This window comes from Mirounga leonina, unplaced genomic scaffold, assembly GCF_011800145.1.
Source record: "Mirounga leonina isolate KUSES-001 unplaced genomic scaffold, KU_Mleo_1.0 Mir_115, whole genome shotgun sequence".
Taxonomy (NCBI): domain Eukaryota; kingdom Metazoa; phylum Chordata; class Mammalia; order Carnivora; family Phocidae; genus Mirounga; species Mirounga leonina.
This window is the reverse complement of record NW_023270268.1, coordinates 81,954,670-81,981,849: the sequence shown is the minus strand read 5'-3', so window position 1 is coordinate 81,981,849 and position 27,180 is coordinate 81,954,670. Positions and strand designations below refer to the sequence as shown.

Sequence of the window (27,180 nt, the reverse complement as noted above, 5' to 3'; positions counted from 1 at the left end):
ATTCAGCATTCATTGCAAACCTGGGGCAATTCATTCTGTCCCCCCTGCCCTCCACCCACACTTTGGTTTTTCCGAAGAGCAGGCTGTGCCTTATTAACTCATTATATGTTAAGTTGAATAAGGTGTTATCCAGGAAAATTAATTGCCTAGGGCAAAGATAGAGATACTGTAGTGGCTAATGGGAGAGTCTATAAGGCCCGTGGTGGGCACTGTTTTTTGATATGCTTAATTCTATCATGTTTGGCAATCTACGCAGAAAAGGGCAGAAGATTGGTTTCATATTCCTTAAGGCAGGTTCCTTCACCATCTGAGGCACTTTTTGAGATGGAAATGCTCCCACAGAGATGTCCTCGCTCAGAACACCGCCCTTAAAATCAGAGGAAGACTCCCCTCTCCTTGAATGAGGTTGGCAAGCCCTGCCCCCAAAGGGGGTGGAGGTAGAGAAAGAATACGTCCACAACTCGCACGTCTGCCTGAGTGCAGATTGGCAAGTGGCATGGGCGTGCAGACCCCTGCCATTTATTTATTTTTCTTTCCACTGGGTGCGCTGTCCCTTTAAATGGGGACGCTGGTGCTGGCTCCGTAACACCGGAGCCGGCAGCTTGTTGATTTCAGAGCTGGTGAATTTCACATTGTTTCCACTTCACTTTCCTCGCTCCGAGGGCGGCTCCAGTTGGCTCTACGACCGCTGTCGCTGCTGCCAGCGAGGGCCAGGGGAGGGCAGGGACCTGCAGCATCGGGGCCGGCGTGGGGCCTCTGGGAAGGGTGTCGGGGCCCCACACGCACCCTCGCTGCAGTCAGCTGCTGCCGAAGCCGGGACGCCCGGAGCGCAGAGAGCCGGGACTGCCAGCCTAGACGCCCGCCGGCCAGCCCGCCCACGGGCCGGGGCCGCAGCCAGGGAGCCGGCGAGGGGAGGAGGCCCGGGGGGCGGGGTGGGGGGCGGGGGTGGGTGCTGCCGCCGCCGCGGAGCTGCTACTCGGCGCGTTTTGCATGAAGATGGCGGCTCCCACCGCCAGCAAGGCAGCCTCCCTGGGCTGTAACAACAAGCCAACGTTCCCGGAGCTGGATTTCAGGTCAGGAGCTCGGGTGGAGGAACTGAACAAACTCATCCAAGAATTCACGAAGCACGACCAGCGGGAATACGACGACCAGAGAGCGCTGGAGATTCACACAGCCAAGGATTTCATCTTTTCCATGCTGGGTAAGGAGGGAAAAGGGGGAGGTGTGTGTGTGTGTGTGTGTGTGTGATGGGAAGCGTGGTAGAGAACCCATTCCCCCCTTCTCGTGCTCTCTTTCCTTCTTGGTTTCCTTCCCGGAGCCGGGTGCCTGTGGTAGAAACCATCCCTGTTTCGCCTCTTCCCTTCTTTCTCCGCCGCAAGCCGAGCTCCCTTCCCTAGTATACTTTGCGCCGGGTCCCCTTTTACCCCCGTTCGCGGGCTCTTTTGTTAATTTCTCACCGCCCGGGGGGCTTGTAAGCCGGTGAAGTGTTCGTGGGGAAGCATCTCACTGTTGGAGGGAAGCCCCTGGAAGCTGCGCGGTTCAGGTGAGACCCGGAGGCGCCTTTCGATGAAGGGATTTGGCCCCGGAGGTTCGGACCTGCGCCTTCCGATGAACGCCGAGTCTCGGGTCCCGTCTTGAGCTTGGGGCGCGAAGACAGCTCGGGGCTCTGGCTCCGCGCCCGAGCGACAAGTTGCTTCTCTAGTCTTGCGGCGCGGCGCTGTCATGCCAAGCCCCCGGTGACCAAACTTGTTGGGTGTTCCCTAGTAACCCGCTCGAGTAGGCTGGGCGCCCGGAGTTCCTGCAACTTTGATTTGCCAATCGACTTCCCTTTGAAGCGCTCGGAAGCATTTCCAGTGCTTCTCCAGGGCTCTTGCTGAGCTCAGGATTTCTAATTACCAGCTCGAAAGTGACCAGGCTCAGAGCTCGGACCCCAAGAAGTGCCAGCCCCCTCCTCTTTGTTTCTGCGCCGGAGACGCCGGGGGAGAGAATAATGCCGCCACTCCCACCCCCAAGCCCGGCACCTACAGGTCCTTCAACAGATTGTCGGATGGTGTGTATAGGAAAATAATTAAGCAGACCTGGAGACCAGATCCCTTCTCAAGTGTCCTGTCGTTCGAATGATTGCTACTGGGGTGGAGAATGAGTGTCCGCGGCTGGGAGCCTCCCTCCCACGTAGCTTGAGGCTCCACCGGTGCAACCCTGGGGGCAGGCAGTACGTGGCCTGGCGGTTAACGTTGCGCAGAACGGGGATTCGAGTGTAGCGCTGTCCTAACACGGTGCTCTGTGCCCTCTACGAACCCATCCTCAGCCAGTTTTCCAGGTCGTGGAAATTTTTTTGAAAAAGGGCTTTGACCCCAGAGGAAGACAGAATTTTTCGCCTTCCTGCTACCTTTTACTTGGATTTTAGCCGGCCGTCGGTCGTTGCTGGTTCTATCATTAGAGTACCCTCTTTCCTCTCGGTTTTCTTCCTCCCCGAAGCCCAACTCCAACTCGGGGGTTTTACAGATTGAATGTTTGGGGCCGGTAATAGTAATGCTTTGGGAAGTTGGAGAAAGTATGTGAAAACTTGGGGCTGGATTTTACGTTTTGCTCCACACTGCCCAAGTGTGTCCTAAATTCTCTATGGGGTTGAAAAGCTCTCTCTGTTGAGCTACTCGACCACTGAACTGTTTATATGAATGAAATGTATTTCTTTCTTTCTTTTTCTTTTTCTTTCTTTTTACAACTCCTTAACCTGGTGGGAATGAGCTTCCAGATCTGAAAACCAGTACAGTGGTTGTCCGGAGGGTGGGGATACACAGAGAAGGCTCAGGGCAGTGATTTCAGTTGCTTGCTTAATCATGGCCTTTCTCTTTGACATAAATAATGGAAGTCTGCCATGGCATCAGTTCTGATGTCTCCTGCTCTAGGTGCTTTTCTAGAGAAAGGTGCTGGGTCACCATCACTCAGGATAATCGTGCAACAGAAAATGGGAGGGGAGAGGGAGGGGGTGTCAGTTTAAATACCCCACTCTTTAGGAACTTGTATGCTAACCCCATGGCTGAGACACAGATTTAGCAAAACCTTCATCCACATATGAAGGGTGAATTATTCCAGGGTGCTTAATGTATACCTGCATTTAATGTCACCAGAGGCATTGTGTTGATAGGTAAGCTAAATTACCTTCTATTCCTTTTTATCCGGTTGACCTTGCAAGAGAAGTCTTTCTTGCCCCCGCTGGGAATTTGATAATTCCACCTGCAGGAGAGAAAATTCAGGAGAGTGTCATTTAAGCCTTTTGCCCCTCTGGACACTAGAAGGCAGATGGCAAAATGCGCCTGCCTGTGTGTGGTGCTGCATTCATTTGTGAGTTCCCTGCTTTCCTTTAATGAGGTGCTGGCTGCTCTAGACAAGTGAAGGTTTGGCGACAGCCAGGGTCCCCGTGTGGATTTACTTTTTCTAAAGCGGATTTTCGCTTGGGTTAAAAAACAATCTCTTTTTGTGCACTTTGTTTCACTTGCCACAGCCTTGAGTCTTTCATGAATATGCAAATAAGGTGTCTTAATGACCCTCAGCTTGTTAAGGTGTCACTGGGGTGGCACCAGGCCCTCATTTCTGGGACTTTTTTTTTGGGGGGGGGGCGCAACTCATCTTGGCTTTGTTCTGCCTCTGTCTGAGCTGTGTGTACCTGAGGATTGTCAGCAGCTTAAAAACATTATCCCCTCAGACAGAGTGAAATGGTAGAGAAATGTGGTGCAAGCCCCTTTAATGGAGCTGTGGATAACCCTACCTCTGTTTTTAGGCAGCTGGGGTGATGGGGAGCAGCCACTCTCTCTGTATAAAATTGTTAGTCTGGACCCAAGGCCCCTTCTCAGGCCCTTTTTGTATGGTCTACTTTGGAGGCAACTTTATGCAGAAGAGTATAAAGTGGTGGTAGACAGTTGTCGTCATCAGTGACCTGTTAGCCCCAAGAAAGTCCATTGTCCTATCAAAGCAGGGTTCTTAATAGGCTGTGGAGTTGGTCTGAGCCTGTTGGTGGTCACCGCGGTCTCTGTGATCTGTCCTGACATTCTGTGTTTGTACAGACATTCTGATTCCTTTGAGGCAGATGTTGGCTGGAAACATCTAGACTCACTCTTTATTGCTCTACACCTTGATCTTTTAGGAGACTGATTGCTGTTATTATCTAGTTAATATTTGAGAGCCCAGATTGTGTGAGAGGCTGGCAGTGCATAATAAACACCATTTATCAAAATTCAGGGACATTGCCAGAGTTCATTAATGTTTTAATAATATTTGGTATTTGCATAATGTCTCTGCCAGCTCTTTTGTTATCTTCATTCCCTGGCGAGGTTGGATGGAGACTGGTTGTGTCCCCATTGAACAGATGCGGAACAGGGGCTATGCAGAAGCTGTAGAAGCCAGGAAGGAGACAAGCAGTCACTTACCCTACAGTCCAAATGGTAGATCATGGCATAGTTATTAGGACAGCTCTCATTCACTGATTGCCTTTTCAGTGACAGGAACTTTGCATGGTCTTAGGAGTAGGTATTGCTTTCCCATTGCACAGATGAGGATAGTGAAATTTCCTGGGGTTAAGACCCATCCAAGGTCTCAGGGCCAATAAATGGTACAGAAGTTGCTCAGACTCACAACATCCTGCCTCTAAGACATGTTCCTCTTATCCTGTTTGAGAAACTATTAAGAATAAAGTAGGGGGAGACCAACCATGAGAGACTATGGACTCTGAGAAACAAACTGAGGGTTCTAGAGGGGAGGGGTTGGCCTGGTGATGGGTATTAAAGGGTTCTAGAGGGTTCTAGAGGGGGATGGGCTGGCCTGGTGATGGGTATTAAAGAGGGCACGTACTGAATGGAGCACTGGGTGTTATACGCAAACAATGAATCATGGAACACTACATCAAAAACTAATGATGTAATGTACGGTGATTAACATAACATAATAATAATAATAATAAAAGAATAAATGCATTAAGTCCAGAGGACGGGCTTTGTTTAAAAAAATTGCTACCTCTTTCAGGATTTTGTTTCTGATTTCAACTATCAGTGTTAGTGTGATCCAAGCAGCATCTGAGCTGATTTCTGGAACAGTCCGAGTTCAAGTATTTTAGTCCATAATAAAATCACTTGTTTGAATTTCTGGTTGAGAAAATGGTCATTCTAATAAAATGTGGAAATCTTGTAGTTCTAGTCCTAGTCTGCCTCTTTGCTAGCTGGGTGGTCTTAGTTTTTTCATCTATTGAACATGGATAACTTTGTAAACTGAAAAGGAATGTATACGTGATGTTATTATTTATTTAAAGAAATGGGCATTATTAGAAAATCTAGTGAACTTAGGCTGGGATCATTTCGGTAGGTGGGTGTCAGAAAGAACTAGGGAGTACCGCTAGAGGTAGCCTAGGAGAATATAGGCTCTGGCTGTAGAAGGCGGGACTAATTCTACCTTGCACTGCCATTTGTTAAGCTGCTACTGTTGTTCTGGCCATTGTGCTAACCACTTCGCATAAATCCATCAGTTTATGTCATTTTCTTCCAGAAATTTGTGTGGATAAATATTGTCATGCCTCTGCATTCCACAAATACTTACTGAATGTTATACTGCCTGCCAAACAGGATGCAGGGTCCCGAGGAATGAGTGGAAACTTGGAGAAATTCATATAGGCTCTTGGAAACCCCTCTCTCTTCTCCTTTGCCCACAGCCTCCACGAAAGTAGTTTGCTAGCCTCTGTGTCCTCTTAGGTCCATAAATACATCGTAGCCACCTCAACATCCTATCGTGTGGTGCTTCCGAGGGCTGCTAGACCTACCATATTTTTAGGCACTTTCTATGTCTTCACAGCAGACCATTTTGAGGCCCGGCCTTTCCAGTGTTTGAATGAAATTTTTCTCTTAATGAATTTATCCAGCAATGTTTATTGAGGGAATTTATTCTGTCATTGCCTTGTGGGCCTCCAAGTCTTGGTAAGTCCCTTAGAGTTCTAGTCACTAATGTGATGTATCTGGATAACGGGCAAGATCATATTTGAAGTCTACTCCAGCGCTGAAAGTATTATGTGTCTAGGGCTGGGAGAGCCCTCTGAATATTTATTTTTGCTGCTAGTTCAGTTGGTTTCAGTTCTTCCTCGGTGGCTCTGGGCATTGCTGACCTTCATCCTTGATGGAAGAGTTCTAGAACTGTTGATGATTCTGGGTCTTCCCACGATGCCTTGTTCGCTGCCCATTGGATATTGCATTGCTCATGATTAGACTGGGTCCCCTTTTGCTTACACAGAAATATTAGATTCTCTCTTGTCAAACTGAGAACTTGTCATTGAATATTAGCTCTTTAGACTCTCCTGCAGCTCTTTTTTTTTTTTTTTTTTTTTTAAACAATTTGGAATCTCTGATCCCCTTTCAGACCTATTGAATCAGAATCCCTGGAGCTCCCCAAATGGTCTGATCAGCACTCTGATATCCTGTCCTGTGTTAGGCCCGATGTCATGCATTTCCCATCCGATAGAACTGCTCCTATGCAATGAATATGATCCCACTTGACATGGAGGCTAGGACCAGTGTGAGCCTAATGAGTCGATATGCCTGCTAGTTCTTGAAAATGGAGTCCTTCCACCTGGGACAAAGTCAGGGAGGCATGGCGACTGCACCAGAGGTTGTCATAGGGCTTTACAACATTATATCATTTAATTGTCACCATAGCCCTTAGAAAAAGAACTACAGGGCAAAATTAGGAACTTCCCAAGTGTACCAACAGGGAAGTGGCACAGCCGGGACTTAACCGGGGTTGGGCTGATGAAACCCTTGCTTTTGACAGACACTACTCTGGTGTCAGGAGTGGGAGGAGACCTGGATTCTGGCCCCCACTCTTCTGGTTATTTGCTGTGTGACTCTGGGCAGGTCACTTAGATTCTGAACCTCAATTTCTGAATATGTATGTTGGGGCAAATAATTATAGCTACCTCATGCGTTCGGGTGCATTCAGTTCTGAATCTGAAAACCTTGGTGCAGGACAAACGAAGGACATGTCTGAATTCTAGTACCAGCTCTATTCTGTACTGTGTGGGATGTGTGTTACCCGGAATGAGTCTCCTGGCCTCTTTGGAACTTCTTTTTGTCCATTTTCCAATTATAGAAAATACAAAGAATAAAGCAAAATCATTCCCCCATTCGACTCACTATTAATATTTCGACATGCATTTTTTTTCCCCTAGACATCTGTGTTTATACACACACGTATACCCACTCATACTTACGTGCACACAGTTTTACATCATATGGTTGCATGATTTCTCTTGGTAAATTTATCAATATGCTGTCATCTCCCACACTTTAGAAAAAGGAGTACTAATCTAAAACAAATGTTCTTCTAGCTTCTTTCATTCATCTTTTATCCCAAAAGAAGATACTGCTCGAGAATTTAGAGCACATTCTCTGACTTAATCATTGGGGGTGTTGAACCTTGACATTGTTGACTTGTGAGGGTTTTACCCGCCTTCCAGGGCCATCCTCTAGTTGTACCTTTGCATGCTCTGGATGGTCACAGAATATACCCATACTTCTCACTTCCTTCCTTTGCTTGGACTGTTTTCTCTGTGAGGATTTCTTAACTTAGGTCCATGGAAATAATAACATGGAGTGTGTGAACTTGAGTGGGAGAAATTACAGCTTTATTTTTATTAATCCCTAACTGAAATATAGCATTTTTCTTCCATTATAAAAGTAAGTAATAAGTCATAGTAGTATTAGCAGGACCTATGTTTTCTCCTTCTCTTGCCACTAGAAATCAGATATTTTCATTTCACATTATAATTGTTGCAGATATCTCAAAAAGTTGTTTACTTCTGCTGTGAAATGACAGTGTCTCTTAGATTTGCTGCTAGATTTCATGTAATGCAGTAGTAAAGAATCACATGTATTCGATCACAAATTTATTTTTTAAATGTATGGTTTTGCTTTAATATTGATTTTCTTTAAAGTCCTGTGTATTTTTATCATGTTCATAGGCTTCACCAGCCTGTCAAGGTAATCTATGTCACAGAGACTGTTAAGAGTTTTAGCTTCTAAGCAATGACACCTTACCTCTGCTTCCTTTGCCTCCTTCAGCTCCAACTCCCAATGCCGTTTGACTCATGAAGCTTTCCAGTAACTCTCCAAGGAGAAAAAAAGTTTACCTTGCCTCTGTGTTCTCCTAACACCTGGTCCCCCTTTTATAGCCCTTAGCTCATGCTTCCCCATACTAGGTTAACGAATCCAAGGCTTATTTATCTTTGCAGCCCTCAGTGGGGTACACAGTAGGTGCTCACAGAGTGTTAAGTGATTTGATTCACTCTGAAAGAGCCTTTCTGTATGAAGCTGCTTATTTCAGCCTCAATTTCAGGAGTGAGCACTTTCTGACATTGTCTCTAGAATATCCCCTTCTGGAATGCCATGCTAAGTGGGCTTTTCTGGAGTCAAGAAAATCTTGATCTGATCTTTTTTATTTGGTAGGGGAGTTTTTTCTCGATTCCAAGAATAATAACCTTAAGACTTACTATAGGGCAATTTAAGAAATGTGCCAACTGATTGCTGTAGCTTTTTGGCCGAAGCCAGCAAAGAGTGAGTTGTGGGAATGTCCCCTTTCCCGTAGATCTTGACTTTTCTTCCACGGCCAACGGGGGTCCTCATGGAACTCCTGCGTGGAAGTTCCGCTTTTGGGGCTTTACAAAATGCAGAGAGGGCATAAGTCATCTTTCCCACGAAGGTGTTTCATAGGCATATCAGCCAACCTCCAAGTTTCCAGATGCCTGCTCTGGAACCCGAATTCTAGCAATTCTTTATTATAAACTGCTATTCTTTGCCATCTGTAATGGTAAGTTACCTTTGTGCAGTGCTTTATAGATTATAATGCACATTCACATTTGATGTGGAATGGTATTATTCTCTGGACAAGCTTTTGGGAAAGGTTGTGTAGGAACTCTTAACCCCCATTCACCAATGGGGGTGCTGAGACTGTGGGAGGAGTTGGAGGTCATGGAGTACATTGTTGTAGAATAAGACTCAACCCAGCTCTCCAGAGTCTTCTGCCGCAGCACATGGTCTGCAAAGAACCTGCGGCCTTTTCCACCTTTAGACATCTTCCATGGGTTGCTGGGGTGAGTCTGTATTCCCAGACAAGGGCAAAGGTAGCAGTTTTCATTCCCCTCTGGGCTTTCCTGCTCTCCCCTTGGGCCGAGGATAGCTAGTGAGTGAGGCTGGCTGAGATTGGAATGGGTAAGTACATGCCCCATAGGGCTGCATTCTCCAGGTCTGATTGTTAGGCCTTGCCCAGCTGGTTCTTAGGGTCTGTGTTGGTGTTCGCCATGGACCTGGGTGAGTACTTGCCTCTGCGTGATCTATTTAAGGACATTCGTAATTATGCTGTTATGGGAGGCCTTTCTCTAGGAAAGAGCTACCTGGTTTTTTGTCCACTTAAGTGCCTTTTCATAAATGCCCTCTGCACAAGATAAAGGGACAGATAACTAGGTACAGTGCTGCTATGAACAAAGCTAGAACAGGGAGCTGTTGTTCAATCTGTTTATTTTTCATATTTTTCCCTCAACACGAGAGGGCATATTTAGTGTTGGTGAGTTGAGTCAGTAATGGGAGGTGGTATAAGTTTTGTTTTGGTTTTTGTTTCTCCTACCTAGTGTTTGAATATCTACAATGTGTGTAGAATCGTGTAAGCATTCATTCATGAATTCATACAACGCAGTCGGGAGTGTCTGCCGTGTACTAGTGTTCATTACTGCACCGTGTAAGTGCACAGAGTGCTGAATGAGAGAAGCAAGGTCACTGCCTCCACAGCACTCATGTTCTTGGGGGGATTCAACAAGATTGCAGTGTGCAAATAAGCAGGGATGCACGCTATTAAAGAAGCGCAGAAAGTTGTGTGTGGGTAGGCTTTTGCAATGGGAAGCAGAGACGTTTGGAATGGGAAGGTGAGGAGGAGCCAACCATCTGAAACGAAGACTAAGTAAATTAGGAGTATTCTAGGTAGACAGAACAGCATGTGCAGAGACCCTTCGGTGGGGGTAAATTTGAAAGCTGCTTAAATTATAGCCAGTCTGACTTGGCCTCTTCAAGGAGGAGTGGTCTATGCGCAGATTCATCCTGAGGTGGAAGGAATGGGCTTGCCTGCCTTGGACTGTAGGGAGCTTCCTGCAGGTAGAGGTTTTCCAGGTGGACCCATCCTTTGGCGAGGCACTTGCTCACAGTATTCAGGGGCTAGGGGGCGGGGGACAATGTAGAAAGGTTGGATTACAGGTCCTCAAAAGGCCCTTTGTAGTCTTATGATTCTCTGATTTCACCCTTGATAGCCCGAGGCTGAAAACAGTGAGGCTGAAAACAGTGGATGATTTATGGGTCAAACTGCAGTTTTCATGGGATAATAAAAATAAGGCTTTACTTCTATCTAGTCCTGCATGGTCTACAAAATACTTCCAGATGCATAATCTCATTTTGACTGCTCACAACAACCCTCTGAAGTAGGTGTTGTTTTTGTCTCTCACTTAGCAAGAGTGAGACCTTGGGGTCAAGAGAAGTTAAGTAACTCCTAGTCACTATGAGGTAGAGGTGGGATCCAACTCAAGCCCTCTGAGGCTTGCTTACCCCCGAGTCTCTGTATTATGCTAATTCTAAAAACCTTCTTCCCTGCCCCACCCCACTGTGTCCCAGGGTGTGGAGGCAGTAGGATTTCTGGTCCGGAGAGAGGCCCTGATGGTTAGGAGGAGGAATCCCCCAACAGACTGCAAGTCTGCACGTGCCTGGTACCGACATTCAACTTGTGAGCACTTTCTAGGCCGCTTCAAGATCACCCTTTTAGCAGCCGCAGCTGTTCTTAATAGCAGCTGCTTGTGCGGCGTGTGTTGTGATTAATGAAGGAAACTCAACAGTTTGTTCTTTCAACTGTGCCCTTGGTGTGTGCAGCCCGCTCCCAAGACGGGCTTTGTTTGGGATTGGGAACAGCGCGGTCCTGCTTGTGCATCGTGCAGGCGGACCCCTCGCCCTGCTGTCAGAAGGGGCGGTCCCTCGAGATCAGGGCTGGTGAGCCAAACGCCCACCAGGGACCGGGCAGTAAGGACAGCGAGTAGTGGCAGCTCGAGGAATGCCAGCTGGTCCTCGGTGTCCGAATCAGAGGAATCAGAGATGCCGGGTTGTGGGCGGTACTTTGGGGGGGGGGGCATCACTCTCCCCTCTTGTCTGAAGGGGGGCACTGCGCAGTCGTTCCTCGCTGCCATGCTTCCCCAGCTTTACGGTGCATCAGCCTCCTGCTTGTTAAAGCAGATTGCCCGCCCTGCTGCCAGAGCTTCCCCTTCAGTAGGTCTGGGTCCAGCCTGAGAATTGGCATTCCTACTGAGTTTCCAGGGGATGCTGCTGCTGCTGGTCCAGAGCCCACGCGAAGAACCACTGCTGAGGAGGTAGGCTGATCCGACTTTGGAGGTTTTAAGGGACATGATGGATCTGGATTTGTCCATGAACTCTTGATTTTTGAATATTGAGACTAAAATCAAATATTAAAGGATCATCATGCGGTTTAAAACTGGAGGTCACGTAGCACACTGTGGCTGCCGGTGTATCCCCTCTGATCTGAATACTTTCAGAGAAATCTTTGTGCTATCTGCTCTGGAAACTGAGGCCCAGGGAGGGGTAGTAGTTCATCAACGGCATACAGTTAGTTTGGGGGCAGAATCATGACTAGACCGCAGGTGTTCTGTCTGCTTGCCAAATGTGTGTGTGTTGGTGTTAGTCCTAGTGTACGGTATATGCTAATATACCAAATAAATTCTCCCTTCGAATGGAAAAACTATCTACATAACTTTGAAAATAATCACACTGAAATAATTTTTTACCAAGCTCCAGGCACAGTTCTAAATACTTTATATTTTGTGCAAGTTGACTAAATTAGTCCTAACCACAGTCCTATGAAGAAAGGTTATTCTTCCTATTCTTATTTTCTGATGAGCATTCCAAAGCACAGAGGGGTTAGATAGTTACCCAATGTCCCAGAGTTACCAGTAGGGTGGGGATTTGAACCCCAGAGATCTAGCTTCAGGCAGAAAGCAGCAAATAATCACAAACTCTCTTTTGTATCTCATTAAACAAACAAACAGAAAACCCTTTCCTCCTGCAAAATGGAAATCACTGATGGAATATTAGTTTTAATTAATGCTGCTAGGAAACTTGGAAATTAGCTGGCCCGAGTTCCTCCCTCCTCCATTTTACAGAAGTGGAAACTGAGGCCCAGAAAGGAAAGGGGACTTAAGCATCGTGAACACTGATTTTACTTTTGGGCAGAGTGGAGGTTAGGTAAGTGTCCAGCAAGTGATTGCTTCCTGAGAAATGTGCTTACCCCTGAGACCGGTCACTCAGTAGCCTCTGCTCCCCCGGAAGAAAGGGTCTGCCTGGGTTTGAAGGGGAGGGCAAGTCACTGACGAGGGGCTATGCTTGCTTCAAGGTGGGGAACATTCCCTTGCTCCGGAGCCACCTTGCATCATTTGCACTTCTCTTAATTGCTATTAGATGAGGGATGCTACATAAATAACCTCATGGGCACAGTGTATTTCTGGTCTGTCGTGTTTGCCTTTGTCTTTTTTTTTTTTTTAAGATTTTATTTATTTATTTGAGAGAGAGAATGAGAGAGAGAGAGAGAGAGAGAGAGAGCGCGCATGAGGGGGGGAGGGTCAGAGGGAGAAGCAGACTCCCCGCTGAGCAAGGAGCCCGATGCGGGACTCGATCCCGGGACTCCAGGATCATGACCTGAGCCGGAGGCAGTGGCTTAACCAACTGAGCCACCCAGGCACCCCTGCCTTTGTCTTTTGATTGTTCCTTGTCTCTTTCTGTCTGCTTTCTTTCCTATGGAGTGTGTCCTTTTCTCACACCTGTGCTGTTTCCACAGCTTTCAGCATCATGATGAACATTGTCCGCTCTGAACACCCTGTATGTGTCATAAGGAAGGGGCTGGCTGGGTGGATGCAGGACTCTGGGTCAGCCTGTGGTTGGGAGGAGGTGAAGCTCCAGGGGCTAGGACGCCTTCTCTGGACCTGAAGGAAAACCACCAGTACCGTCCCTCCCTGCTGCTGGGCTGAGGGCTCAGAGCCTTAGGAGGATTTAGAGAGTTGTAATAGGATTCAAAGAATTATAGAGGAGTTAAGCCAGTGGGGATCTTCCTGAGATCAGTTCACCCACCTCAGCGTTTTGCCGGTGGAGAAATTTAACCCCATGGTGGACAGTGACTGGCTCAAGGTCAAAGTAGTGGTGGTTGGGAAATATGCCCCAGCTGTTGGTCAGGGATTGTTCCAAGGGCTTTAAAATCATTAACCCATTGAATCCTCACAGCGATCTTGTGATGAGCGTACTGTTACCATCCCCAGTTTCCTGATAAAGAAACTACAGCAGTTAAGTCACTTGCTCAAGCTGGTAATGGGGGCGCCATTCCAACTCAGGAGTTCTGTCTCTTCCCCCCTTGCACCTTTCCAAAAGTCAAGGAGCATTACTCTCCCAGGCCCTGTGTTGACTGCTGGCATTGAAACGTGAGGTGGTGCTGAGCACTGAGGGGAGGCTGGAAGGAAGGGAAGAGTGGGCAGGATGGAGAAGATTGTGATCGTGCTTCCCAGCAAGCAGTGGCTCATACGGGTCTTTGGGTTCCTGGTCCAGAGCCTTGTCATTGCATCATTTAGCCTTCCTTGGCAGCGCTCAGGACAAACATTCTTCTGATACTTGTGGTTTATGTTTATTGAAAGTCCTTTGTATTAAATCTCATCTTACCCACAGTCTCATTTTGAAAGAAGGAAGGTGTGTCCCAGCTAAGTGATTGATTTAAAGCTATATAAAGGTCAACTGGGCCCTTGATACTCAATAAATTAGGGCAGTTTTATGAAGGCTTTTTCCTCTCTGTCTTCCGATTCCACCTCCCTTCCCAGTGGGTTTTGTTCCAGATTTAGAACATTTAATTAGGACATAGTTTTTTTTTTCTTTTTTTAAGATTGTATTTATTTGCGAGAGAGAGGATGAGAGACAGAGAGCATGAGAGGGAGGAGCAGACTCCCTGCTGAGCAGGGAGCCCGATGTGGGACTCCATCCCAGGACTCCAGGATCATGACCTGAGCCGAAGGCAGTCGCTTAACCAACTGAGCCACCCAGGTGCCCTAATTAGGACATAGTTAATGTAGCCTGTCGTTGTGGGGAGAATGGGGAGCAGATCTTTTTTTCATTAAAAGGCAGATGCCAAATGTACCTTCGACAAAGTTACTTGGAAATAAAAATTTATAAATTGAGTTGGGTTTTATGTGCATCTGCCTCTTTAGTGTTGTGACTGTTTTTGAAAAGTGAATAATTACTTGTTAAAGTAAATAACCCTGTCCAGTTTCCCTGCTCTGTAAGGGCAGATGTTTGTACATTGACTTGTCTTCAGCATTGGCATCATGCTACAAAGCCAGTCATAGGGATGAAACAACTTCTTGAGATCCTAGTGCTCATGATACAGAAGATTGGAATTGGAATCCTCAGAGAAGCCTCGTTTCCAACCTACTGACTCATGGTTTTCCCTGCGATAAAAGTATTGGTGGGAATGGAAGCATCCTGGTTTGGTGAACCCATCTGCACAATGTAGCAACTCATGGGAGAGGATTTTTTATCATCCCTAATTCTTGGGGATGAGAGGACTGATGGGCAACGATTTTACTCAGTATTTTTGTCATTCAAGACCAACTGACCCCTGTTCCTGTCCTCTGGATCCCATTCTCGCTGCGGACTACCTCAGCCCTCTGCCCTAGGGATTATTTCTGCCCCCTTCGACTGCAGTTTCTCCTTCTGAGACATTCATGCATGCATTCTCTATTTTTTCACCAGAGATCTTGGAGGACCTCTACAACAAGTCCTCTGCGAGGCAGTAGAAATACGATGCGGAACAAACCTTCATGTTGTTGACACAAGTCTTAGGAGGAGATGGACGATGAAAAAAACCCGTACAGATTGTGACCAAAGCCCTGAAGGAAAAACCCAAACAAAGCAGAACATGTTGCGGTGATTTGTCATTTCCTCTCCCAATTTGACATGGTTGGCCATGCTCGCCTGAACTCTCCTCCCGTGGCTTCTGTGGCAACATACTCTTGGTTTTCTCCTTTTTCTCAGTTTTCCAGGGGAAGGACAGACTTGAATTCTTTTGTCTAACCCTTGGTCACTGTTTCTGTCTCTTCTTCCTTCACTGTCTCTGTGCTGTCTTATGGTGCTATTTTTTGTCTCTGCGGCTGCCTGTCCCAGCCTGGAACTCTTTACCGCCTCTTTGACAGTTCCACTTGGGTGACCCCAAGGTGCCACAGATTGAGTGTTCAAAGTGAATTTATGCTCCAGAGCAGCTCCTCCTCAGTCAGCCACACCACTATTCACCCAAGTGCCCACGACAGGAACTTGGCAGTCATCGTGAGCTCCCCGCTCATCCTCCTGTCCCAGAGCAGATGAGGAACGGAGGCCTGTCAATTCAGCCTCCTTTTTTAAGATCCCACTTCCTTCTCTCCATTCCCCTCGTCGCCACCCTAGTGGGGGCCACTACCATCTGTTTCCTGGATTACTGCAGTAATCTTCTCATTGGGTTTTCTGTTTGCAGTCTTACATCTTTTTAATCCATTGTCCATGCTGAGTTATCTTTCAAATATGCCTAAATCCCCAAGGGGCAGCCTATCATTCTTCACATGAAACTCACACTCCTATTTCACAAGGCCTTCAGAGACACAGCTGCTCCCATCTCTGGCTTCATCCCCTTCCAGTTCTACCATTTACCTCCTGTATACCTGCTGTGAGGTGGGCCCCGTAGGAGGCACTGACACTGCGTTCTCTCTTAAAGTAAAATCCCAAACGTTCGGAGTGTGACCAGAAGGCCTCAGGGCTCTGTCTCCCATGGTCTCTTTGGCCTCATCTTTTCAGATGTCCTCACTGACTTGGTTTCAGTCCCATTGGCCTTTCAGTTCTTGGGAAATACCACATTGCCACCCACTGAGGCCCTTTGCTGGAATGTCCCATCCCGCCCACCACGTGCCCACACAGCTTGTTGACTTCTATTACCCAGAAGATCTCTGCTCCATCAACTCAGACCTTTTTAGGGGGGCCTTTCAGGCCAGCCCAGAACAAGCCAAATTCTTGTAAGCGGGCATTCTACCCTCACAGGTGTCTTAGTCGCACCGGTCAGCTATGAATTTGCAATTATTTGCAATGGATATCTGACTTTTCCCACTGCCATAAAAGCTTGATGACAGTCCCTGGGGTATCTGGTTTTGTTCCTCTTTTTTTGCTTGCCTGAAATATGATTGTTCAAAAAATATTTGGGAGGGGCTCAGTAAACGGTGGTGTTGGTGGCTGTTTTGTTTTCGTTCTAGCAGTTAGGTGGTATACAGTTCATGAGAAGTTCTTGATGGCCATTTGTGTAGTGAGTTTTGAGTACATACCTTGGCGTGGTTAGGGGGCTTTTCTTCCTTCCCCTCCTTGTCTCCCACTTCTCTGCAGCATGTAGGCATGGAATTATAAAAATGTGGACTATAGAAATTATTTAGTCTTAATCACTTCCAACTTTTTCGAAACATAAGGATCTTTTTTTCTTTCCAGTGAAGAAAATTATAAAGGTTTAAATGGTAGTGGTTATATTTTTACTGCCAGTTCATTGGGGAAAAATGAGTAGTTATGCAAAACTACAATGGATCTAGATTAACCATGCAAATTATTTTGAGTTTTTTTGTAATAGCATCTACATGTATTTGAAAAATAGTAGTGTGTATGCATTAGAGTGAATGCTTGGAGGGCATATGGATTTATAGCACCAATAACTCCATTCTTCTGTGATCTCTCAGGAACTAGCATCCAGTCTGACTCTTTATTTTACATTTGCATCAGATTTAGAACTGGTTACCAGCGAGCTCAGTTTTCTCAGCATATGTGTTTAATTTGACCAGCATAGTGCTTTTACAAATTTAGAGCAAACATTTAAAAAGCTGGGAGATTTTTCACAAAATCAGATTTCCAACTTGAAAAATTAGAGAGGGCCTGGGCCGTATTTCCTGTATGGCCATAATCACCTGGTACTGAACAGTAAGTGCCTCCTTAAAATTGCCACATTTTCTTCTGTTTGTCATGGTGTTCGCTTCTCTCTATTGTTACATAGCGAGTGGCGAGTAGGATGGGGCCTAGAAACCTGGTGACTTCACCCCTAGGTGAAGAAGGCCTCCTGACCATCTCTCCAGAGGCTTGTGATCAGGAAGAACCCTGGGCCTGGAGTCAGCAAACCTGGGTCCTTGTCCTGTTGCTGTTACTGACTAGCGCGCTGACCTTGAATAAGATAGGCAATCTCTCCAAGACTCAGTTTTGTCATTTGTCACCAACTTAATACCTCCAGGACCCCACAGAGCTGTGTGGTCTATTAGTACAATGGGACATGTTTGCTATTAACTCCCCCATCTTCTCTTTCCTTGTTTCTGTCTCTCTCTCATGGAGGGATCTATCATTTATTGTTGTACCTTGATGTTCATTTTAGGAATGCTAGAAGGGAGCTGTGGGTTCAACCATTTTTTACTCTTGTCCTACCCTAACAGGATACCAGGCTGGCATGGAGGATTTAGTGTTCAGTGACATTGTCCTTCTAGGCAAAATTTGTGGTTCTGTGTTAAATTGTACTGTTTGAAAGGAGCAATACTGGTGCTTTTGTCCTTTTGGATCTTCAAGGGATGGTAGGCATCAGTGCCACAGAAGAGGAAATAAATAGGAGTGTCAGCCTCTGGGATTACATGAAGCAGGGTGATATGGTGGAAGGAAAGAATGTTGTCTTGGGAGTCGGGCCTACCTCAGTCTGTTACAGGATAGCTGTGTGATCTTGGGCAAACTGTCCTTCCTGAGCCTGTTTCTTTGTTAATAAAACAGGGATGAAAGAACATGTTTCATCTTTTAATTTTATGCAGGCCTACCTTGGACATATTGCAGGTTCGGTTCTAGACTATTGTAATAAGGTGAGTATCACAGTAAAGCAAGTTAAATGAATTCTTTGGCTTCCCAGTGCATATAAAATTATGTTTACACTATACTACAGTCCAAGTGTGCAGTTAAGCATTATTTCTAAAAACACAATGCACACACCTTAGTTAAAAAATACCTCATTGCTAAAAAATGCTACCCATCATCCGAGCTTTCAGTGAGTAGAAGTAACTGATCACACGTCATCATAACAAAGATAGTGATAAGGAAAAAGTTTGAAATACTGCAAGAATGACCAAAATGTGACACAGAGACACAAAGTGAGCCGATGCTGTTGGAAACGTGGCTCCCATGGATTTGCTTGATGCAGGGTTGTCACCAACCTTCAACTTGTTAAAAAAAAAAAAAAAGCAACATGTGCAAAGTGCAATAAAGGGGAGCACAGTAAAATGTGTTCCTATACATGAAACTGTCCTTCTCATCCATTTTTTCACTGAAAATCCTTTTTTCCCCTTCTTTAAATAGGATTAGTGGGTCAGCCTATGAACAAGAGATAGCATAAAGTTGTCTGAAGAGAGGTCTAGTGTGATTCTTTGTGCAAACATTTGGGCTCCACATTGTCTTGAATAGGTAGAATGGAACTCCTAGTGATTTTTTTTTTTTAAAGTTTTGTAAATAAACCAAAGTAGATTTTCCAGAGAACCAAAAGAAATTTTTTCTGCCTTTAATAGTTTCCCAGTCATTTCAAAAAAGGGTAGGACTGGCCAAACAGGATGCTCATTCCAGCCACTCTATAAAGTCAGTGCACGGGGCTTCCAGGAGGGGAACAGAGCCCCTCCGCCTTGCCACAGTGATGGGCTGCCTGGATTCAAGTAATTGAAATAAAGTGGGGATTTTAAATTTGAAACCCATACTAATTTTCACCCAGAAGAGAGGGAGAGGGAGATAATGTAGGGGAGACCTGACTTGGAGCTGACTGGGGTATACGCTCCGAGGTGTGGGAGAATGTAGCATGCACACTCAGGAATCTGCATAGGAGTTTCAGATTGCACTAATACATCTGAGAATTTAGGGTGGTGCTTGAGACTGGGCACTTGCTGGTGAAATGAAGGAGGTAGGCCCTGGACCCAAAGTTAGGGTATTAAGAAGAGACTCCTGTTCCTCCAGGTTTCTTGAGAAGTGGGGGCCATGCAGAGAGGTCCTAGCAGATCCCCCACTCACCTACCCATCACCCAGCCTCCAGGAATTGGTGACTGGTTAGATTTGTGGAGAGTGTTGGTGAACTTGGAGTTGATGATGAGTTGGATACCAAAAAGGATCCTGGAGAGACTGAGAAGAGCTTCTGAATGTTCTCTGCGATTCAGACAGAGGAGATTTCTTACCAATGTTTTTCTTTCTTATTAATCTTACCTTTTTGTGTTGTAATTGGGTGAGAAAAAGCTGGAAGGCAGTCTTTCCCTTGAGGGACAGCTGCCCTGTGAACTAGTTGTACCCCTTATCAAAAGGCTTACCCCTGTTGCTTAGGGCAGGAGAAGGAGGGGTGGGGTGCTGGGCAGGCAGGGAAGATGGCTTCTTAAGGAATGGAGGGGCAGAGCTTCATCTCTGGTTTCAAGAATAGAAACTTTCAGGGATGGAAGCAGAAGCTCTGGTAACTTCCTCAGAAAAGAAATGAGACTGAACTTCATGGGCCATGGGCAACAAATTTGTAAGGCTCTGGTGGCTTTTAAATGTTCTTGGGTATACTGCTTCCATTACCTGTTTGTCACTCTGCTGTTACGAGAGGTAGAGATCTCTGAGGTGAGAGATGTACTTACCTTCAGCAGGAGCCAGGTGGAGGGCTGGGCATAAAGCTGGGGAGACCAGGCTCTATTCAAAAACCAGTCAGGTACAGAAGAGCCTGGGCGGGGCCCTGAGGAAGAGGCAGCTGAGCCTGCCTCAGCAAGGCTAGGAATTGCTAAGGATGCTTCCCAGGTGTTTCAGGAGATGGAGGGTTGTCCTGTGATATCACAGGCACTTGAGACCTTGCTCACCTGCTTACTGTGTTGTCTTCAGTAAGTCACTGTCCCCTCTCCAGCACTCCCTTTCCCATCTATAAATGAGGAAATTGCGTTGCCGGCGTCTATGATTTTAGTATTCCATAAGTAGAACCATCTCTCTCGTTGATACCAAAAACTTGCCTCAAATAGCAATACTTTTGAAATTCCTGGGCTAGATGTGGAGGTTGGTCGGGGTAGTTGCTTTGGGGGCAGTTATTTCTCCAGGGAATGTATGGAGAGCAGTTTCTGTTCTCATTTGGGGAAGCTGTGGCATCAGGTCACAGGACTCACGGGGAAGCCCAGATCCCCTGCTGTGGCTCCCTGAAGGGTGACTTCCTGAACTGCAGGGCAGCGTGGCCCCTGGTAGGGGTTGGTGACCTGGTCCCTGATGCTATTAGTGGTACAAAAGCTGGAGGCTGTGGGCTCCACGCACCGTGACTGCAGCGTGGAAAGGCGCCAAGAGGGCAGTTTACACTGAAGGTGACAAACAGGTATCTTTGTGCAAATTAAGTAGGACACCGAATGCGGAATTCATCTTTATCTTCTTTAAATACTTTCTGCTCATTTCTGTTCCAAGTAATACAATCTCAAAGGTTCAGAGATGTCTGATACAATTTTCCCCCCTCTGTACCTAAATCTACGCCCATTGTGTAACTCTGTTAGAAACATTAGGGTAATTATAGTGCTACTTTCTGCTTTTCATTTGCTATAATACTAGCCCTCAGTCTTCCTGTACTGGCCATATTAATAAGTAATGACTGAAATTTTTTTTTTTTAATATTTTATTTATTTGTTTGACAGAGAGTGAGAGCAGGAACACAAGCAGGGGGAGTGGGAGAGGGAGAAGCAGACTCCCCGCTGAGCAGGGGCCCGATGTGGGGCTCGATCCCAGGACCCTGGGATCATGACCTGGGCCGAAGGCAGATGCTTAACAACTGAGCCACCCAGGCGCCCCGTAATGACTGAAAATTAAAAAGAATTCAGCAGCCTTCTAATTTAAGATTCTAAGATTTTTCCAAGGCTTCCTCCCTTGCATTTACGTGCTACTTACTATAGGTGGGGAGGCTGATCCATGGAGCTATGGGTTAGGCGTTCAGAGACCCAGTTTCTAAGTGGGGGGGATACGGCTCTCTGAACTCGCAGTGGACGTGAGGACCAGATAGCCCGTTGGGTGTGAAAGCACGTTGGAAGCCGATGTTGGGCGGACAAATGCCAAGCGTTGGGGGGTGTCCGCCAGCACGGTTCCTAGAGCAACAAGGGGCTTCCACTTTCTCATGTGCTTCTGGGCGGTCTTACATGTGTGTTTTGTGAACTGAAATTTTATACTTAATATTAGGGCTAATAATTGTTATATTTGCTGGACACATTATCACGTACACAGTACATGTACCCCCAAAACTCTCTGAGGTAATGGGTTACATTATGTGCCTAAAATCAGATTAAACTGTTTGAAAATACTTCGCTAAACTTTTGGCTTGTGTTGGGGCTCCTGGGTGGCTCAGTCGTTAAGCATCTGCCTTCGGCTCAGGTCATGATCTCAGGGTCCTGGGATCGAGCCCTGCGTTGGGCTCCCTGCTCTGCACTCCCTGCTCTGCGGGAAGCCTGCTTCTCCCTCTCCCACTCCCCCTGCTTCTCCCTCTCCCACTCCCCCTGCTTGTGTTCCCTCTCTCGCTGTCTCTCTCTCTGTCAAATAAATAAATAAAATCTTTAAAAAGAAAAAAAAAAAACTTTTGGCTTGTGTTGGGGCGCCTGGGTGGCTCAGTCGTTAAGCGTCTGCCTTTGGCTCAGGTCATGATCCCAGGGTCCTGGAATCGAGCCCCGCATCAGGCTCCCTGCTCCAAGGGAAGCCGGCTTCTCCCTCTCCCACTCCCCCTGCTTATGTTCCCTCTCTTGCTGTCTCTCTCTCTGTCGAATAAATAAATAAAATCTTTAAAAAGAAAAAAAAAAAAACTTTTGGCTTGTGTTTACAACCTTTGGAAGCTTTTCTCATCTGTCACATTTGACTTTGGAAAGGCTTCCACCACCTCTGTAACAATAATAACAGCTGACATTTATTGCAGCCTGTCTCTGCCAGCACATTTTACAGATGAAGAAAACAAGGCACAGACATGTGAAGAGCTTGCCAGAGGTTACACAGCTAATGTGACAGGCCCATCTGAGCTATTTCTGTACTACTGGGAATAAAAGTATGCTTAAAAGCATTGACTGGATCCTCGGTGCCAGGCACCGTGTTAAGTAATGCCCATTCAGAACCTCGTCTGGCGGCACACTCCCCGTGGAGGAGACCCTGGACAGTGTTCTGCAGGCAGGAAACTCCTCTCATCCTTCCTCGCCTCACAGTCCTTTTGCTTTGCTCTTCCCGATCTGGAAATGTTCCCTCTTACAGAGGCTTCTCTTCCCCTCCTCATCCAGATGTTACATGTCTGTCTGCAGCCTAAATTTGGTCTGTAGACCTATGGCACTTGGCCCTGATTGTCTTAAAAACAAATATGAAATTGAGTTAGATCTAAAAGTTAAGGTGACTGTGGGAAAAAAAATCTAGATTTAGGATTTCTTATGAAAAACTGTGTCTGTATGGGATTTACTTATCCACCTGCCAGCATCAGACTTCTCCCTCTAGACCGGGAAGGGCCTCCATTTTTTTTCTCCCTGTCTCCTTTCTCCACCCCCCACGTAACTATCGGACTGTGGTACCTAGGAGTGTGTACGTAAGACAGAAGAAATTTAGGAAGTGTATGCTGAATTGAATTAAAGTTGGTGGCTTAAGAAATAGTCTTAGTTTGGTAATAGAATATTTGCTCTCTGCGAGCTGACTTGCTTTCATGATACTTTTTGGGCAGATGGGCATATTAGACTTAATCCATTATTTAAGGGAGGAAAGGCTCTATCCCTCTGCTTGAAGGTTTATGACTCATCAAAAGCTAAAAGATGTACTTAGACCTACTCTTGATAAAATTACTTTTATTGGACTAGTCAGCATTTGGCAATATGAGGAAACTATTTTCTTTAAAACACATCGTAGACTTGATGAGTTCAATGAGATAATGTATGGGAAAGTACTTTGTATGTTATTGAGTATTAAGCCAATAAGTTATGGGAGATGTTTTGGGGGTGTTACCACCTTATCATCATTTCAAGCTCATGACAGACATTTAAATCTTGCTCTCCGCCACTCTGTACCTTGCTGGACAAACCACTTACCCTCTCTGAGCCTTTTTTGTAGGTATATAAAAATGTGGCTGATGTTATCGCCCAGCACTCAGGATGGTGCCTGTTATAGAGAAGGTGCTCAATATTTATGCTGGATAAGTGAATAAATAAATAAATAAATAAATAAATAGGTAGAGATGGGGATTTTTGCAACCTTCCTGAGCTAATGTACATAAAACATCAAGCAAAGAGTCAGCATATGTTAGTTTGCAATTTTTAGTTCAGGCAGTTTTCTAAAACTTTCTCCCGGACACGGACTAGGGGACGACCTATATTCTTGGATGAAAGGGCCGGAGGGCCGGCAGGTGTGCCGGCTGGCAGGTGACAGGAGGCCACAGAGCCCCAGGCTGTGTGTGAGCCACTGGATGGACAGAAGCAAACAGACCTGCTCTGTTGCTCGGATCCCTGGCCTTTCTCCATCCAGAGCGTGCTACAGGCCAATGATTAGGCAGGGGCAACGTGAGTTCAGACGCATGGAATTCTGGACCTAGAGATTAAACTATTAGAAATAACAGGTCAGATCTAGAAGGGCCCTTCTTAGTCCATCAGGCTCATCACTTTCTCGTTCCTAATGCTATGTAGAGATGTGGAAAGAGCAAAGAACAAGGACCCTGGAGTTGGATAGCCCTTGGTCTGAATCCCTGGGTTGCCTTTTCCTATCTGATTGTTGGCATGAGTCTTAACTCTCTTGACCCTCATTCACTGGAAGTTTATGAGGCTTAAATGAAGTATAAAGCATTCTTAGCATAATGCCGGAGATGGACTTGGTACCCAAGAAAAAGAGTGACTCCCATTGTCATGGAAAGGCAGTGGAAGTGTAGAGAGACAGGAATGGCTGGTGAAAAGCAGTGGATGGGTCTAGAGCTGGTGCTCGTCCCTCCCCATGTGGGGGTGTGGTGGGGCAGGACATGTGTGTTTATTATGGCCAAAACTGAGTTGTCTTTTTTAGAGAGTGAGCTAAGACAGCATGTTTAGGAAGGCAGGACCTTACCTACCTATTGGAGATAGAATGGTACACTGAATTAATTTGAGCAGGAAGCTTCTAGAGGAACTTTAGGCAAGTTAAAACATGATGTGTTTTGTATGCCCAGTAAGTCTTTAGTTTCGTCTTCTACTGAGTGATGGTCTTGTTCTTTGAGATAAGGTGTTAAGAAAAAACGAAAATTATCTCTAAACATACAAGAACTTTGAGCATGTCAACCATCATTTTCCCCCACTCAAGACAACCTTTGAATTTTTATTAATATTTTAAAATCACCATTCTTTCTGCTCTCTCCACTGCTCTGCCTACACGTGATATTTAGGGACTTCTGAGAGGTATATGCATCCTGTATCAGTAACCACCTGCTATGGATGACATGAGGGTGGCCGTTATGACTTCATGCCATATCCTCACAGCATATATCATTTTTGCTGAAATTCACTTGTTCCAAAGGTTTTTACAAGATAGCACAATCACTTGGCTTCATGGCTTTCCGAATTTATGAGTTTGTACCCATGCAGTCAGGAAGAGGCATGGTATGCCAACTGTTAACTTTATAGGTAAAGTTTTTTTTTTTTTAATTATTGCTTAACAAAACACACTGCATTAGACTTTTTCAATACCCCAAACCATCATGCAGGAAGCTCAGGTTTACCTTTTTTCATGCCAGGCCATTAGGCATTAAAAGCTAAGCCTGCTACCCTCTAAAACCCAGGCTTTCTTTAAAGGACAAGTACAAGCACTTTGTTTATCTAAGTGTCTTGAATTTTCAAGGTTCACTCAAATCACGATTTCCCAAAGTCTAGAGAGTTGAAAACACTAGGAAAATTCTTCATTCTTTTATTTCTGATGGGAATTTCCCTTGGCAAGTGTGATCTGTGAAAATAAACTACACAGTGATGAGGCTTTGTGCTCGTGTGTACATTACTCTACCATTAACCAAGCTACCTTTGTATGTTTGATCCTCATACCTCTTCTGTGACGGAGGCAGGAACATTCTTTACTTATTCCAAGGAGTTGTTTTTCCAGAAGCATCAAAGGATGTCAAGAAAAGGTTGCTCTTCTTTTTGTGTATTCTGGGAATAAAGAAAAGTGAAAAGAAATGTTCTTCTGACTAGCTGTAGTTTCAGAAATCGGGTTAGATATTTCTTATTTCTTAAAATCCACCCTTCACAGAAAAGACATTTCTGAAGTCAAACTTTAGATTATTTGGGTTTCTTACTGACTGAGCAGCATTTTTATTATTTTATGAAACTGAGTGCAGACTCTCTGGCTGTGGGTGATCAGGACCTGATGTCTTTTTAGAGGCGGTTTTTAGACTGGATTTAATCTTACAAATGGTAGAATGATTTCTTAGTGTGGGTGAAAACTTTTACCATAATGTTTTACTGTCACGTTGTACATTTTATTTTTTTACATTTTTATTTATTCGAGAGAGAGAACAAGCTGGGAGAGGGGTAGAGGGAGAGGGAGAAGCAGACGCCCCTCTGAGCAAGGAGCCCAATGCGGGGCTCAATCCCAGGACCCTGGGATCATGACCTGAGCCGAAGGCAGACGCTTAACTCACTGAGCCACCCAGGCGCCCCTGTCACATTGTACATTTTGCAAAAAATCCACAAAATACTTTTGAAGTTCTGGTAGTCTGGGTGCATAGTTTTTTGTTTCTGTCTTCATTTGGGGGGTAACAGTTTGGGCTTGGTCTTGAGCCACCCTGGAACAAGACTCTAGAAACTGTTTTTAGATGTTTTTTGTTTGTTTGTTTTATCCTCCTGTGATCCACTGTAGGGCCAGATCAGGCCTGGCCTGGGCAGGGGTCTTGTAGTTTCCCTGCAGGTTGTTGTCTCAATGAAATGTTTCTGGGACTAGGCACAAACTTTGAAAAAGAATTACACATGTTAAGTAAAAATTAGGTATCAAGTGTGAAATGAGAGATTCAGAGCTAAGACACCACATGGAATAGCCAATTCATTGAATTTCTTTTCCAGGGAGCTCCAGCCGCCCAGGCCTTTGCATTCCAGCCATTCCAAGGTACTCACTGGTTTCGGTTCTCACATGCTTCCGTGGCTTCATTTGTATTTTTCCTTCTTCATGTATTCTACGTACCAGTATTTTAAGGACCAGCCTGAGAACCATCTTAGTGAAGACCTCCTTAATCCTTTTGTCAGGATTCTGCCTACTCTGAATGGAGTGTGTGTGTGTGTGTGTGTGTGTTTGAGCAGATAAATAAATTATATTTTAATTTTTTTGCTGTTAATTTTTCCACTGGACTATACAGTCCCGTTTGTGGAAGGCGGGAGTGTGTGGGTTTTTCCGTACCCTTCCCTGTAGCTGGTCCCTGTCCTGCCTGAGCGAACAATGAGGGAGAGGCATGGTCTGAGCTGTTCCTCTAGACTTTGGAGAGCTTGGACCTGGAGTTCACAGGGCAGAGGGCTTAGTGCCTTCTCCTTTATATCACTCCTTGCTGAGGGAAGCAAGAATTACTACTTTAGGAAACATATTTGCAAAGAGGGGAGGGATTTAGAAGCTTTTATAATTAGATTTCAAAAGACAATGAGTGAAGACAAAGCATTTTAAGTGAAGTAATTCATATAAACTGCTTAGTGCTTGCCTAGCACTTAGCAAGCTCTCAACAAATGGGAACTGTATGATCATATGGGAATGGCTTAATCATGTATCATACTGGCTAAAGGAGGGAATCCTCAAATATAATCTGCCTAGTCTAACAGATAATAGAGCAATCTCTGAGGACGGAAGACTTTGGTCACGTTCACCCAATGACCATAAAACATTAGAGGAACTAATTGTATTTTGTGGACAAGATTTTTTATGAGTAGAAATTTTGTTGTTGATGTTGTTCTTCAGAGATCTGATGCTTGTTTAGGAATGTTCATGCTTAAATGGATTTTATTTCTTTATCAGATGGAATTTACTAGAGTTTCCAAGATATTATTTTGCATTCTTAACCTTCTTAACAGTTTGTTAATGATTCCCA

At 45.5% G+C, this 27,180-nt stretch overlaps 1 protein-coding gene across 3 annotated transcripts in view; it reads left to right on the top strand.

Moving 5' to 3' along the window:
- The first annotated feature begins 936 nt into the window (after positions 1-936).
- MB21D2 (Mab-21 domain containing 2) overlaps positions 937-27,180 on the top strand; it is a 118,282-nt gene continuing 92,038 nt past the window's right edge. The window contains exon 1 of one of the 3 annotated variants that reach the window (XM_034999829.1): positions 937-1,201. In XM_034999829.1, the coding sequence (XP_034855720.1) occupies positions 991-1,201 (211 nt within the window). In that variant the 5' untranslated portion in view covers positions 937-990. Of the gene's footprint in view, positions 1,202-1,868; positions 2,051-27,180 lie in introns of those variants that run through there. The other 2 variants (XM_034999830.1, XM_034999833.1) reach the window with 2 other exon arrangements.